At 40.5% G+C, this 16,242-nt stretch overlaps 1 protein-coding gene across 2 annotated transcripts in view; it reads right to left on the bottom strand.

Moving 5' to 3' along the window:
* LOC102869541 (tubulin beta chain-like) overlaps nt 1–8,127 on the bottom strand; it is a 10,742-nt gene extending 2,615 nt beyond the window's left edge. The window contains exon 1 of one of the 2 annotated variants that reach the window (XM_006884095.1): nt 8,114–8,127. In XM_006884095.1, coding sequence (XP_006884157.1) covers nt 8,114–8,127 — 14 coding nt within the window. Of the gene's footprint in view, nt 1–6,700; nt 6,735–8,113 lie in introns of those variants that run through there. The other variant, XM_006884096.1, reaches the window with a different exon arrangement.
* Between the last annotated feature and the right edge of the window lie 8,115 nt (nt 8,128–16,242).

Below are 16,242 nucleotides of genomic sequence, written 5' to 3'. Positions count from 1 at the left end.
CTGATGCCACAATTCTCCTCATAGAGCCCAGCCTCTCGGATAATCTTCTCTGCATACATGTTGAAAAGGTATGGAGACAGGATGCATCCCTGGCATACACCCTTCCCAATTTTGAAGCATGCAGTGTTACCCTGCTCTGTTCTGACTACTGCCTCTTGGTCCAAGTGTTACCCTTACACCTCTTGCCTTCAGGGAATCCTTGATACCCTTTACGAACAATTCATGTTCACTTAATCCCTGTCCCATAACTTCGCTGCCCTTACCTCCTCTCGTGCCTGTCTCACAGGGCAGGTAATCCTGTGGCGGCAGCTGAGTGCCTGTCTCACAGGACGAATAGTCCTGTGGCTGGCAACAGTGCGAGTCTTCACTCATGGTCCCGGACTCATGGCGACTCAATGGATGGACCGGCTGGTCACTTCTAGCGGGCAGCATTCATCATCCTTCCCTGTTCCTGGGCCGCACGTTGGTCGCCAATTATGCCCCAGCCCGTGGAGATCTTCAACGGTGACCCTAGGAGGGGAAGAAAAAGAATAGGGGGGGGCAGGGGGGCAGGAAGCAAAAAGGCATGGAGACAAGTCGAATTTCTGATCCAGTCTCGGGTTTGTTGAAAGCACTCACAGCTTACATACAGGAACACAATGGAGGGAGTGGAAAGGAGAAGTAAGGCTACTTAGCAGGGTATTCCCAGTAAACTGAAACCTATCCTCCCAGGTTGGGGCAAATCGAAACCTATCCTCCCAGGGTGGGGTAAACTGAAACCTATCCTGCCAGGGAGGGGCAACATGTCCAAACATGTTCTTAGAGAATTACAAAATGGCTTCAGAGAATTACAAAATGGCTTCAGCTAGGTAGAACAAGCAGCTCCCAGCAAGTCACAAAAGGACAAATATTGTATTTTCTTGTTGTTGTTGTTGTTATCTACCCTTGAGTCCGAATCAACCGATAGCTGACCCTCCAGTAGGTATTCAGAGGCAGTTTAATCTCACAGGAGGAAATTGCCCATCTTTACTACTATTCTAAAAAGCTAAAGAAAGTTTTATACAAAGAAAGAATCATCCTAGAATGGTTGTAAGAGGAGGTCGTGGAGAAGGTGAAGAAAAAGTAAAAAATTAGTAGATAATGAATATTTGTCAATATAGGAGAAGAGAAAATAAATATGGAATGAGTGGAATATCAGACACTGAGTACTGATTGTAACTAACGCTATGCAACAAAATATGCATGTGACTGAAAAAAATATGCCTTCTAAACTTTCACTCAAATCACAATTAAAAAAATAGGGTGAATAAAGAAAGAGTGATGTCACTTTATTCATACAATGCTGCACTTGTAGAGCAATAAGAGTTAATGAACTAGTGCAACAACCTGGAAGAATCTCGTTAATATCCTGAGTAAAAGAATAAAGGAATATGACTAACCTGACATATCCCTCAATATATGTTTAATTCAAAAGCAGGAAAAATTAATCTATAGTAATCTATAGTGGTAGATGTCAGAACAGAAGTTACTTTTGAGGAGTAGTGGTTAGAAAAAGCCTATCTTAGTTCTGTTGAGCTGCTGCTATAACAGAAATACCACAAGTGAATGCTTTTAAGAAACCAAACTTATCCTCTCACACTCTAAGAGACTAAACATCTGAATTAAGGGCCCTGACCATGATAATGCTTGCCCTGTCTGTCAGTTCTGGAAGAAATTTCTTGTCTCTTTTCAACATCCATAGGTATATTTTGGAGATCTCCATGTGTCTTAACATCAGTGTTCCTGTGAGTTTAGGAAATTCTCAGCAGAAGGACCCCAGGTCCAGAGATGTCCTCCTTTCCTGACTCTTCTTCCTTGGTGGTAAGCCCTTCCTTTTCTCCCTTCCATTTCCTTTCATCCTTTTAAGTTAAAAGATGATGTAGGCCATTCCCAGGGAAACTCTGCATATATAAAATCAGGACTATGGCTTGCATAAGGATGTCATCCAGTCAATTCTGACTTAGAAGGGTATATTGTACAATCCTATACCATCCTCACAACTGTTGCAATGCTTCAACTGCTTGTGGAAGCCACTGCATCCATCTCTCTTGTCTTCCTTGTTTTCAGTGAATCCACTTTACCAAATCTTCCTCCAAGGATTGGTAGTAGTTCCAAAGTACATGTGAGGAAGTCTCAGCCTCTACCATTTTAAGGAGTATTCTGACATGATTTTTTCCAAGCAGATTTGTTAAATTTCCTGGAAGTCTATCTATATTCATTATTGCATGTCAATACCATAATTCAAATAAACTGTTCTTCAGTCTTCCCTCTTCATTGGACAACATTCATATGACATGACATAATTGAAATCACCATGGCTTGGATCAAAGGCCAAAATGATATTTTTGCATAATATTTTTGCTTCTTAACACTAAGGTGAGAGCTATAGTGGTCTACTTGTAAGAAGCTGCACTGCAATCCCAAAGGTACATGGCTTGAATTTATATGTTGCTCCATGAGAAAAGAATGGACAATCTCCTCCCATGTGATTAACTACCTCTGAAAACCTGCCAGAAGGTCAGCTGTGAGGTGGTTCCAACTTGATAGAATACAACAATACTTTACGGAGGTTTTTTTACAGCAGATTGTTCAATGCAATATGTCCTTTGATTTCTTGACTGCTGCATCGATATTAATCCTTTTTACTACAACTGGACCCTACCTCTTTATCCATAGGAAGAGGTTAAGATTAGAGTACATAGAACAGTTACATCAGATTAAAAATACAAGACAACCATTTTGCCCTCACAATACTAAGAATCATGGTCTAGCCAAGTTAACACATATTTTGGGGAAAGCCATTCAGAGCCTAATGTGAGGTAGAAGCTTCTGAGGGTTTACTAATAATGTTCTATTTCTTAATAGGAGAGCTGATTGTATGGGTGACTTCATTTTATGAATATATATCAAACTGTACAGTTAAGATCTCTGTCATTTTCTATGTGTATCGTATACTATGGTAAAAAGTTTACTTTGAAAAAATCTCTAATAGTTGATATCAATAAATTGCACATTTGCATTTGACCCAGCAATTCCACTACTGGGAATATACCCTGAAGAGACCATAGCTGACATCCAAGCAGATATATGCACACCCATGTTTATTGCAGCTTTGTTCACAATAGCAAGGAGTTGGAAACAACCTAAGTGCCCATCAACAAACGAATGGCTAGAGAAGCTGTGGTATATTCGCACAATGGAATACTATGCTGCATTAAAAAACAAGGAACTCATGCAATATTATTCAAAATGGTTGACTCTGGAGAACATTACGCTGAGTGAAATATCCCAGTCACAAAAGGACAAATATTACATGATGCCACTGTTGTAGAATGGGACTGTCCTTGGGGTTAGGGAGACACTGAGTAAGATGGGTTCAATAATGTATACTGCACTGAAGCAGAGGAGGGAGAGAACCGTCTAAAAGAGAGATGTAACTGGGTATTTCTGTCATCACAGGAGACTAGAGCGAGGGCTGCATGGTGGAGGGGACCTGGGGGAGGGTTTGTAAAACAATGAAAGAATCTTTTCTTTTACTTTTCCATAATTTTTGGACTCATGTACTTATAACTTGTTAGTCAAATTTGTGTCTTCTAGGTTGCAACACCCCCATGATACATCTTGAAGGATATGTACATGTACAGCCAAGCACAATCAATAAGAGTGCATCTGAATTCCAAAATCAATCTCCATAATAGTCTATGTGTTTCCTACTGCCAAAGGGGCCCTTTAGAGTAGTGAGAGAAGATCTTCACCCTGAAACCCACAGCGTCCCTTTTCAGCAGGAAGTAGCTAAGAGAATACGCCGTCCCCTTTTCCTTATGACTCAGGTGAAGTCTCTCTCAGGGAGGAGTGATAGGGAATGGCAAAGGATACACTGACAAAGAAGATTAATCAGAACTGGCTTTGACAAGCACTGTGGCATTTGGACAAGAACAAACTGGGAGGAGGGTAGAGAGAATAGTGCAACAATGAATGAGTGGAAGCCCAAAATCTCTGTAAATGTTTATGAAAATTAATAAAATATAATTATAGAAAAAAAAATTAAGAGGAAATAAGAATCAATGATTTCTGATATAGGTGATTGTAAGGGCAAATAAGAAGTATAAGTGACTTCTTAGAAAAGTGATTTCTTCTAACAGGAAAAGCAAAAACAGGCCTGCACTAACCTGTTTATGTTTGAGTGGAGAACCCAAGTTGTAACTTTTTGCTAAGGCTACCACCCATCAGGACAAGTAATAACTCATCCAGAAGACTATATGCTCATAGATGATAGTCAACAATGACTTTTTTTAAGGTATCTTGAGCTGTTGGCAATAGGATCCCCTTGATAAAGAATCTTGGTGAGACAGGGGTCGATGTACTCAGCTGCTCACCAAAGAGATGGCAATTTGAGCCCAGCAGCTGTTCTTCAGGAGGGAGATGAGGCAATCTAACACCATAAATATTTCCAGACTTGGAAAGGCTATGGGTGGTTCTACTATGTACAATAGTACCACTATGAGTCAGGATCCACTCAGCAACAATGGATTTGGATTTTGGTTTGCTTATAAGAGTCTGATTTGTGGCTCCATCCAAATGGACAGATATGTCAATTCCTTGCATTCATCTGTAGGGCACTGTCAATTCAAAGGCAGGCAATTCTAATTCACCAGCTGTTCCGTGAGAGAAAGATGTGCAATCTCTTTTTATATGTGTGCAATCTCTTCCAATATGATTTACAATTTCTCAAAACCTGTTGGAGGGTCAGCTATGAATTGGTTCTGATTTGAAGGCAATGTGTTCGAGTTTGGGAAATTTTTTAGTGTATTCTGTGCACTGTTTTATCTAAAGGCTAATTAGCTTCTATCTTCCAAGTGCCATTAACTCCACCAATTTCCTCTCAACTACAAGGCTATATCACTTAACAATTCAAACTTGAGAGTATGACAGTCTGGAATGTAATTCCCAGTTCTAGAACTTTCTAGCTGTGTGATCTTAGGCAGATGTTAAAATTTCTGAGTTTCAGTTTCCTCTTTAGAAATTAGCTGTTGCTGTTAAGTATCAACACATTTCCCCTGTCAGACTGATTTCTTGTTCCCAATCAGTCACCAAACCCACGCCATGTTTCATCTTTTATCCCTAAATTATAAGTACTCAAAAAATGTGTACGAGGAGAAATAAGAAAATAAATCCATCTGAAAGAGACATAAGTGCATTATAGTCCAGATGGAGAGGACTCAGTGGTTAGTCTAACTCAGGATTCACATTGTCACTCTTAGATCATCCCGGTTTCTTTACAGGTTAAATAAAAACCTGACTCTCCTCTTTTTCTTCACACACACGAACATCATACAAGGAATCAAAGAGAGGTTTAGGAATCTGGAGTGACTGTTCTGGCAAGGCTAGTACTAACTAGTGAGGCTAGTGGGGCATTTCTCAGGGTGCAAATGTGCAAAAAAATGCAAAGGTCAAGATAAGGGGGTTTTTATTTGGGGGATGATGATGATGATGGTGATTCTAGATTATTTACAAAATTCAAATACATTTTTTTCCAGAATCAATACTACCTCCCCCTGCACATCCATATCCCTCTGCTTCCACTCTCCGCCCCCCCACCTTGGAACCTCATACTCATTCTACAATAATGGTTTTATACAATATTTGTCCTTGTGGTACTGAGTTACTTCACACAGCATAATGCTCTCCAGTCCCTCCCAGGTTAGGTAATAATTTACAAAATCATTGCTCCTGTGTGCTGCGTAGTGTTCTATTGTGTGAATGTACCATAATATCTCAATCCTTGTTGTTGGATATTTGCTCTTTCCATGTTCTTGCTATGGTGAATAATGCTGCTGTGAACTTTGGTGTACAAATCTCCATTTGTGCCTTAGTTCTCATTTTGTCAGGATATATTCCACGTAGTGGAATAGCTTAGTCATATGGAATTTCTATGTTCAGCTTTTTGAGAAAGTGTCAAACTGCCTTTCAGAATGGTTGTAACATTTTACAATCCTATCAACAATGTGTAAGAGTTCCTTTCTTACCACATCCTCTCACACATTTATAATTTGCTGGCCTGTTACACTTTGCCACTCTTACTGGAGTGAGATGATACCTATTGTGCTTTTGATTTGCATCTCTCTTATTGCAAGTGATTTTGAGAATTTCTTAGTGTATCTGTTTGCCATTCAAATATCTTCTTCTGTGAAGTCTTTCCATGTCTTTTGCCTATTTTGTAATTGGGTTTTCAGTCTTTTTCTTGTGAAGGCCCAGGAGTATTCTGTAAACTTTCATTATGAGATGCTAGTCTGACATGGTGTTACCAAATGTTTGTTCCCAGTTGGTAGGTTTTCTTTTCACCCTGTTGGAAAAAGTTTTTGATGCACACATGGATTTAATCTTTAGAAGGTCCCATTCATTAATTTTTTTTTCATTTTTTTAAAAATTTGTATCTGTGTGTGTGGTACAGGAGGAGATTACTTAAAAGTTACAGTATGGGGGTTTTTTTATTGAGAAAAAACATATTGGGGGTACAAGGAGGTGAGGGTTGGGGGCAGAAGGGTGAGGATGGGCAGGGATGCAGTTGGAGAGCTGCAGAAATTGGTTGATGGGGGGAGCAGGTGAAGGAAATGAAAATGATCGAATGAGGACCAGATGCTACAGGAAAATGACAAGCATTTTCCCATGGTAATTAAGTCAACAGTCTTATTGATTTGGGAACTGGATGCCGACTTTCTGGCTTCTTCATGCTGAACAAGGGTGTTGATGTGAAGAGGGAAAGGGAGGACACTTTATCACCTTACTGGTGAACTTGGGTTAAGGCTGTTTGCCTTCTTGTTCTGTTAGAAGATATTTTCCTGTCATTTGCTCCCCTCTGGACTGCAAAGTGTTTTCCCAGGTGGGTCCAGTGGGGATGGCTGGTTGAACCCAGAGGCTCCATCCTCCTTTGCTTCTTTAGCTGGCAGTTGTATTTCCTTTTTGTCACTGGCACTGGGTTCGGGGTCAGGTCTGAAGTAAAACTCAGTGGTAAGGTTACCTATAGGAAAGGGAGCAAACATAGAGAGAACAAACTTGTGAGTTACAAATAGAGGGGTTTTGGAGGTGTTGCTTTCAGGTTTACTGGGGGAGAGGGTGGCAGAAAGCTGCCTAGATAAAATTATCTGGATATCCTAGGCATTTTTTTTCCTACCCGGGGATCAGATGGCACAATTTGGGGACTGAGGAGCTCACCCTGAGGCTCGCCCTGAGCCGAGGGCCGAAGACACCCTGCCCCAGGCAGAAGGCCATGACGGCTTGCCCCGAGCCGAGGGCTGAAGACAGCCCGACCCGAGCAGGGCAACACCCCCCATGGGCTGGCTGGTACACTCCCCTCTAATTGCCCCAACCCCAATCTGGTCTCCTCACCTGACTGAGGACCGTGTGGCCAGGGACAGCGTCTCCAATTCCAGCACCACCACTTTTACCCCCCCCCCATAAGTGGTCATACTATAATTTGAAGTAGGTGTCACTGCCCTCCCCCTTTATAAATGGCAAAGGGAACCTGAAAATTGTGAACAAGCTCCCCCCAGGTCTAAACAACTTTTGGCAGAAGTATTCAACAGATCAAAATATGTGATGCATTTAGGATGTCAGTCCTCTTGGACATGCTGCCACTGTTAAGTGTTATCAAGTAGACAACTCACAGTGACTTTCAACAATCCCTTGTAAAGGTGATCATCTCTGGTTTTCCAAGGAAACCCAAACCTGCAGGCAGTGGGGCACACGTCCCCCCCCCACGGGTGGTTGGGCGAACGTCGTATCTATCCTGAGGGTGGCCGGCAGGCTCACACCATCCCCCAACACAGGTGACTGGGAGGCGCTCACCATCTCCCGCGTGTCATTTCTCACGCTGGCAGCCGGCAGGCACATGCCATCTTGTGCATGAGCAGCCTGCAGGCGCCATCCCCCAGTGGGGGTGGCCGGTGGGCGCGGGTCATCTCTCTGCGGGCATGCGTCATCTCTTGGCAGGCGCACGTCTTCTCTTGTGCAGGCAGCCGTCGGGTGCACACCATCCCCCAGCATGGGCACCCAGCAGGCGCACGCCATCTCCCACACAGGTGACTGGCGGGCTCACGCCATCTCGCGCATGGGCAGCAGGCGAGCGTGTGACATCTCCCCGTGGGCAGCCGCTGGGCGCATGCCATCTCCCAAGTGTCACCTCCGACACGGGTGGCTGGCAGGCGTGCATCATCTCACATGCAGGCAGCCTGTGGGTGCACGCAGGTGGCTGCCAGGTGAGTGCCATCTTCTATGCGGGTGGCCGGCGGGCACAAGCCATCTCCCGCGGCTGGCGGTCACGCTTCATCTCATGCGTGGGAGGCCAGTGAATGCCCGCTTCCCCTGCCGCTGCCATCTTGGCTCCAAGAATTCTCCCCAGAACAAGTCCACTTTGCTGCAGTGTGGAAGTTTCACTGCACCAGTCCTGGGGACGCTTGGTGCCCACTCTCCATCCTGGGTGAGGGATTCCATAGGTTCCGGCTGTGGGAGCTTCATGGAGCTGCGGCTGCGGTGAGGCGCAGTGCGGGCTCTGCGGGAAGGGGTTGGGAGCTGCGGCACTCACCCCTTCTTCCTTGGGAATCCTTGAATTCCTGTTGTTGAGCCTCAATCATCACTGAAGACCAGTCATCAACTGTTTAACTGTTCAATTATCAATAAACAGAAGTCTGTAGAAGGCCATAGTGGCCCTGTTCCAAGTGGTCCTCTGCTCCCGCAGCTCACCACATTGTCTCTGCCTCCACCGCCATCTTGGATCCCCCATTCATCAATTTTATTGTCTTCAGACTGTGCGGGTTTTGCTGTATTTGTCAGTCTCTTTATACCTTGGGCAAGCACTTGTTAAGTTTGATCCCAGTTTGTCTCTTATGAATTTTATGATTTGGGGCTTTACGCCCAGGTCTCTGATTCACCTAGAGTTGATTTTTGTGTATGGTGTGAGACGTGGATCCTGATTCAGCTTTCTGCAGGTGGAAGTCCAGTTTTGCCAGCACCATTTGTTGAAGAGGTTGTCCTTTCCCCATTTGATAGCTTTGATTTCCTTGTCAAATATCAGTTGACCATAGATAGTTGGGTCTAATTCTGGGTTCTCAATTCTGTTCCATTTGTCTTTGTGTCTGTCATTGTACCAGTACCATGCTGTTTTGGTTACTACTGCTGTGTACTAGGTTTTGAGGTCAGTGAGTGCTATCCCATTTCATTTGTGTTTATCAGAAGTGTTTTACTTATTTGGGATCTTTTGGCTTTCCAAATAAATTTGGCAGTTTCCCATTCAAATCTCCTTGAAAACTGAATTTGGTAACAGGGTTGGGATTGCATTGAATATGTAGACTGCTTTTGGTAGGATTGTCATTTTCATGATATTGAGTCTTCCTGTCCATGAACAGGTCACGTTTCCGCATTTCTTTAGATCTTTTATTGTGTCTTACAGAAATGCTCTGTAGTTTTGTTTGTATAGGTCTTTTGTGTCTCTAGTTAAGTTCTCTCCCAAGTATCTCAATTTGTGGTTGGCTATTGTAAATGGTATCGCTTTCTTGATTTCCTTCTCTGTGTTCTCTTTTTTCCTGTAGAGGAATCCTATTGATTTTTTTATATTAATCTTATTCCTGCCACTCTACTGAATTAGCCTACTAACTCCAACATATTTTTTTGGTTGAGTTTTTGGGGTTTTCTGTGTACACTATTATATCATCTGCATATAGCAACAGTTTGACCATCTCTTTGCAGATCTGGAGGCCTTTTATTTCCTTCTCTTGTTGTATTGCCCTAGCAAGCACTTCAAATGCAATATTGAATAGAATTGGTGACATTGGGCATCCTTGTCTGGTCCCTGTTTGCAAGGGAAATGTTTTTAGTCTTTCTCCATTGAGAATGATGTTGGCTCTTGGGTTTGCATACAGACTTTTCACCATGTTGAGGAAATTCCCTTCTATTCCAGTTTTGCTGAGTGTGTTTATCAGGAAGTGGTGTTGTATTTTGTCAAGTGCTTTTTCTGCATCATTTGCTAAGATCATATGGTTCCTTTTTTTCATAATATGGTTCTTGTTGTTAATAGTGTTAGTTACATTGTTTTTCTTATGTTAAACCATCCTTGCATATCTGTTACAAATCCCACTTGGTCATGCTGAATTACTTTTTTATGTGGTTTTGGATTTTATTGGCTAGGATTTTTTAAGGATTTTTGAATCTATATTCATGAGAGATATTGGTCTGTAGTTTTCTTTCTTGGTAATATCTTTCCCTGGTTTATCTATTGGGGTTATGCTTATTTCATAGACTGACTCTGGAAGTATTCCTTCTTTTTCAATTTTTTTAAATAATTTAAGTAGAATTGATGCTAATTCATCTCTGAATGTTTGGTAGAATTCAGTTGTCCAGGACTTTTTTAATAGGGATGTCTTTATATGACCTTTTCGATTCCTTCTCTTGTGGTGGGTCTGTTCAAGTATTCTATATCTGTCCTTGTCAATCTGGGTAGAGAAAGCATTTCAAGGAACTTGTCCATTTCCTTTAGGTTTATAATTTATCGGAGTATAGCTTTGAGCTGTGGTGCTGGAGAAGAGTATTGAGAATACCATGGACTGCTAGGAAAACAAACAGATTTGTCCTGGAAAGCGTTAAACCGGGTGGCTCCTTGGAGGCAAGGATTCTGCGGCTCCTTCTAACATACTTTGGACATGTTTTGAGGAGACACCGGTCCTTGGAGAAGGACATCATGCTTGGGAGGGTGGAGGGACAGCGCAGGAGGGGTGGATTGATTCAGTGACTGGGATAATCAGGATGGGAGTGTCAGAGACAGTGCGACTGGCACAGGACAGAGCAGAGTTTAAAGCTGTTGAACATAGGGTCACTATGAGTCTCAAGCAACTGGACGGCACATTACAACAACAACATAGCTTTTCATAGTTTTCTGATATTATCGATTTAATTTCCTCTGGTTCTGTTGTGATGTCACCTCTATCATTTCTTAATTGAGTTATCTGTGTCTTCTCTTTTTTTTCTTTTGTTAAATTTGCCAGTGGTTTGTCAATTTTATTGATCCTTTCAAAAAACGAACTCCTGGTCTTATTGATGGTTTCAACTGTTTTTCTATTTTCTATCTCATTGATTTTGGCTCTTGTCCTTATAATTTCTTTTCTTCTAGAGGCTGTAGGATTAAATTGTTTTTCTTTTCCTATTTGCTAAAGGTGTTGAGCTAGATCTTTGATTCTTCTTCTTTCTTCCTTTTTTATATGTGTGCCTATTACTATGACCTTCCCCATGAGGACTGCCTTAGCTGTGTCCCAGAGGGTTTAGTATGCTGTATTTTCATTATCATTTGTTTCAAGGAACTTTTTTATTGTATTCTTTATTTCTGTTATAACCCAATCATATTCTAGTAGAGAGTTATTTAGTTTCCACATGGGTAGTTTTGTAAGCTTTACTCTCCTGTGATTAATTTCTAGTTTTATGGCATTGAGGTCTGATAAAATACTTTGTATTATTTCAATGTTTTTTAATTTGTTGAGTCTTGCTTTGTGTCCTAATATATGATCAATTCTGGAGCGTGTACCATGTGCACTTGAGAAGAAAGTGAATTGAGTTGTAGTCGGGTGTAGCACCCTCAATACATCCACAAGGTCAAGTTGGCTGACTGTAAAGTTTAGATCTTCTGCATCTTTGTTGAGTTTCTTTTGAATTGACCTATCCTTGGTATTAGTGGTGTGTTAAAATCTCCTACCACTTTTGTGGTGCTCTCTGTTTCTCTCTTCAATTCTGTTAACTGTTGTTCTATATATTTTGCATGTCTATTATTTGAAGCATAAATGTTGATCTATGTTATGTCTTCTCAATATATTGTGCCTTTAAGCAGTGTGTAATACCCCTCCTTATATTTGATAGTGGTTTTCATTCTGAAATCTTTTTTATCAGATTCTAATGTATCACCACTCCTGCTTTTTTGAGGTTGTCATTTTCTTGATATATTTTTCCCCCCTGCCTTTGATCTTCAGTCTGCCTTTCTCTTCATTTTTTAGATGTATCTCTTGTAGGCAACATATTGATGGGCTTTGTTTTCTTATCTGTTCTGCTACTCTTTTTCTCTTAATTGGTGCATTACAGCCATTCACATTAAGTGTGTTTATTGTCAGGCCAGGTTTTATTTTTGCCATGTTTCTTTTTCTGTTTGTATTGTTTTGTTTTGTTTTCTGGTTACTATGGTCCATGCACTTCCCTTTAGTGCCTCCATGTGCAGGACTTCACTGAAAATTTCATGTAGTCTTGTTTTTACAGATTCCTTAAGATCCTTTTTTTCTTTAAAGAATCTAATTTCCCATTCATATTTGATGGAGAGCTTTGCTGAACATAGGATCCTTGGCTGGCAATTGTTATCTTTCAGCATGATTTCTGCTGAGAAATCAGAATGTAATCTAATTGTTTTCCCTTTGTAGGTAACTCTTTCTTTTTCTCATGCTGCTTATAGAATTATATTCTTGTCTTTTAATCTGGAGAATTTGACTATGATACATCTTGATGTTTTTCTTTTTTGGGGTCTAGTCTGTTTGGTGTTCTCTGCTCTTCTTGAATGTGAATGTCCCCATTCTTCAAAATAGCTGGGAAGTTTTCTTCTAGTACTTCTTCCACAATCTTTTAAGTGATTTCCCTGTCACTCCTCTGTTCTGGAATTCCAATCGTATATATGTTATTCTGTTTGATGTCATCCCACATGAGAATAGTATTTTCTTCATTTTCTTTGTCTCATCTCTCATTTTTCTTCCAATATTTTTTTCTAGTGAGGCTCTTGTCTTCCAGCTCATTGACCCTCTGTTCCATCTCTTCAGTTCTACTTTTTTGTCCTACCAGCATGTTGGACACTTCTGCTATTTTGGTCTTAATATTCTGGATTGCATTTTCATGCTTTTCTGTTATTTCCAATACTGTGTTGCCTGTACCCTTTCTGTCTTGTGATGATTTTTTTTAAGTTCCTGTATCTCTTTTTTCTATTCTATCAATTCTTTTTTTCATCTTTTGCATTTTCATCCATAGCTTTTCAAGTTTCTACTCATTCATGTATTTCTTCTGGACTGTTGTCTCTATTTGCTCTCTTACTGACTTCCATTGTTTCTTCCCACATGTGTATCTTTTTCTGTAGTTGATCAAATAATTCTACATAGACATATTTCTTCTGGTTCTTTCTCTCTCTCTGATTTATTCATTGGTTCTGGTTTGGGTTTTTTTAGGAGAAGTGTTATTTTGTTTTTTTTTTTATAATGGCTGATGTGGATTGCTCCTTTTTTGACATTATGGAAGTCTTAGTAGATATCAGGCTATTGTAATGATAAAATTACCCAGAGCATGCCAATGTTTTGAGACGCACCTATATGTTTGTGCTCCCTTCTTGCAGTTTTCCCCCAAAAGTACCTTAATGACAAAAGCACCTAATGGTAGGAGGAAGCCTGTTGTGCCCTTCTAGATGAGGCTTCTCACCTCCCTTGAGATTCCCAGGTCCTCTTGTTGCTTGAGCTTAAGGGATGCCACGTGGTCAAGCTAGACAGCTGTTGAGTGGGGGTTTTTTCCCCTTCAAAGTACCTTAATGACAGAGAAAGAAGCCTGTTATTCCCTTCTGGAAGTGGTTTCACACCTCCCTTGAAGTGCCCAGGTCCTCCCTGTTGCTTGAACTTAAGGGGTGCCACGTGGTCAAGCTAGACAGTAGGGTTTTTTTCCCAGAAGTGCTTAGTTAATCAACTGGAACGGATTTATGGCTTCTGACTATGCGTGGCAGCCATGATAAAGATTTTCGTGTTTTTCAAGGTAAAAATTAATGCAAAAAGATTGAACAAATTACCTAATCATATATTCCTTATAAACAGTTCTTTCCTTCATCTGTTCCAATGCAGTGTTCATTATTTATCCCCTCTTTTCTTAGATTTCTCCCAACCTTCATGTCAGTACTGTTTTATAACAGTGGTGTTATGCAGTAATTGTCCTTTTCTGACTGAGATATTTCACTCAGCATAATGTCCTCCAGGGTCACCCATGTTTTATGAGTTCCTTGTTTTCCAGATCTGTGCAGTATTCCATTGTGTGAATATACCATAGTTTTTCTATGCATTCATTTGTTTATGGGCACTTGGGTTGCTTCCATCTCTTTGCTATTGTGAACAATGCAGCAATAAACATTGGTGTGCATATATCTAGGGGGCAGCTCTGGTTTATTTAGGGCATATATCCTAGTAGTGGAATTGCTGAGTCAAATCGTATTTCTATTTCCAACTTTTTGAGAAAGCACCATAGTGCCTTCCATAGTGTTTGCAGCATTTTACACTCCCACCAACAGTGAATAAGGGTTGTAATCTCTCCACAACCTTGCCAGCATTTGTTGTTTGCTGCTTTGTTGAATTTTGCTCTTGTTACAGGGGTGAGATAATATCTCATAGTTGCTTTGATTTGCATCTCTTTGAGAGCTATGGATTTGGAACATTTCTTAATGTGTTTGTTTACCATCTGAATGTCATCTTTGGTGAAGTGTCTATTCATATCCTGTGCCCTTTTGTGATTGAGTTGTTTACTCTTTTTCTTATTGAGGTGCTAGAGTATTCTATAAATTTTAGATATAAGTCCCTTATCAGATATGTGATTACCAAATACTTTTTCCTAGTCTACCGTTTTCCTTTTTTACCCTGTTGGAGAAGTTTCTTCATGTCCATAAGGATTTGATTCTTAGAAGGTTTGATTCATCTGTTTCATTCTCCCCTGGTTGTAGATTTTTCAGAATGTTTGGAAGACTGTTCATGTTGTGGATTAGAGCTTCTAGAGTTCTTCCAAGCTTTTCTCTGATGAAGTTTATAGTCATTGATTTTACTCTTAGGTCCTTGGTCCACTTTGAATTGGTTTTTGTATATGGTATGAGGTGTGGATCTTGCTTATGTTTTCTACAGATAGTTTTCCAATTTTGTCAACACCATTTGTTAAAAAGGTTTTCATTCCCCCATTTAACTAATTTCACCTCTTTGTCAAAAATCAGTTGACCATAGATAGATGAGCTGATTTCTGGGTTCTCAATTCTATTCCATTGATCTGTGCATTTGTCACTGTACCAGTACCACTGTCTTGATCACCATGGCTATGTAATAAAATTTGAGATAAGGAAGTGAGATGCTTCAGAAGGTAGTGTTTCTCTTTTTCAGGAGTTTAAATGATAATTGGACTCTCATAAAGCTGTCAAAGAGTGGCTATCTCGTCTGTCACAGGCACTCAACCAAACATCTAATCCTGTAGTTTATATATCACTAGTTTCATTTTTTAGATGAGTTACAGAAAAATTAAGTGAATTTATCTAAAGCCACACTAGTAGCGAGGATCAGAAAATCCAGTTAATCTTCCTAATTTTAATAAAGGATTGTGATGGCCTAGTGGATAAGGAGTTGGGCTGCCAACCCAAAAGCAGGTGGTTCAAATCCACCAGCTGCTTGTGGGGTGGAATTGACAGTTTCCTCTCATGCAATTGACACCCTCTGAAAACCTGCTGGAGGGAGCTATGAGTGAGTTCCAACTCTGTCACGATAAGAGATGGTTTCCTTTTAATAGAAAGATGCCCTACTGGTATAGTGAGTAACATGGTAGGCTGTGAACCAAAAGGTTGACAGTTCCAATCTGCCAGACCCTCTGAGGGAGAAAAATGAATAGTCTCCTAATGGGAAAATGTATAACTTTGGAAACCAAAGAAAGGGTCACAATGAGCTGAAATCAATTTGATCACAATAGATTTGGTTTTGTTATTTTGAAACCAAAAAACCTACTAGAAAGTAACTTTTTAGAGACTTCTACTTGCTCCTTCCTTTAGATCTTTCTTATTTGACCAAAAAGTCAATATGGAAATCATCCCATTTGCTAAATACAGTTACATGAGGTTCAAAAAATCAATCACCAAAAATACAGGGATATGCTATTGAAAGATAGAGAAAATGTGGTACAAAAAAAAAAAAAAAAAAAAAAGACAAAGGAAAAGAAAATGCCTGTGATGAGCCTTCAGAACTAGTTCTCAAATCTATGAGGATTGCAAGTAATATAATGCACAGTGTGTTGCACTACTAACGAAAAGGTTGGTGGTTTGAATCCACCAGCTCCTCTGAAGGAGAGGATGGGCAGACTATTCCCATTAGATGTTCAGTCTTGGAAATCTGATGGAGGATTACAGTGAATTGGAATCAACTGGCCAGTAATTGTTTTCAA

The sequence above is a fragment of the Elephantulus edwardii genome, unplaced genomic scaffold, assembly GCF_000299155.1.
Source record: "Elephantulus edwardii isolate Elephantulus edwardi_28Jun2011 unplaced genomic scaffold, EleEdw1.0 scaffold00031, whole genome shotgun sequence".
In the NCBI taxonomy this organism is placed as follows: Eukaryota; Metazoa; Chordata; class Mammalia; order Macroscelidea; family Macroscelididae; genus Elephantulus; species Elephantulus edwardii.
This window is presented reverse-complemented; position numbering and strand designations above follow the sequence as displayed.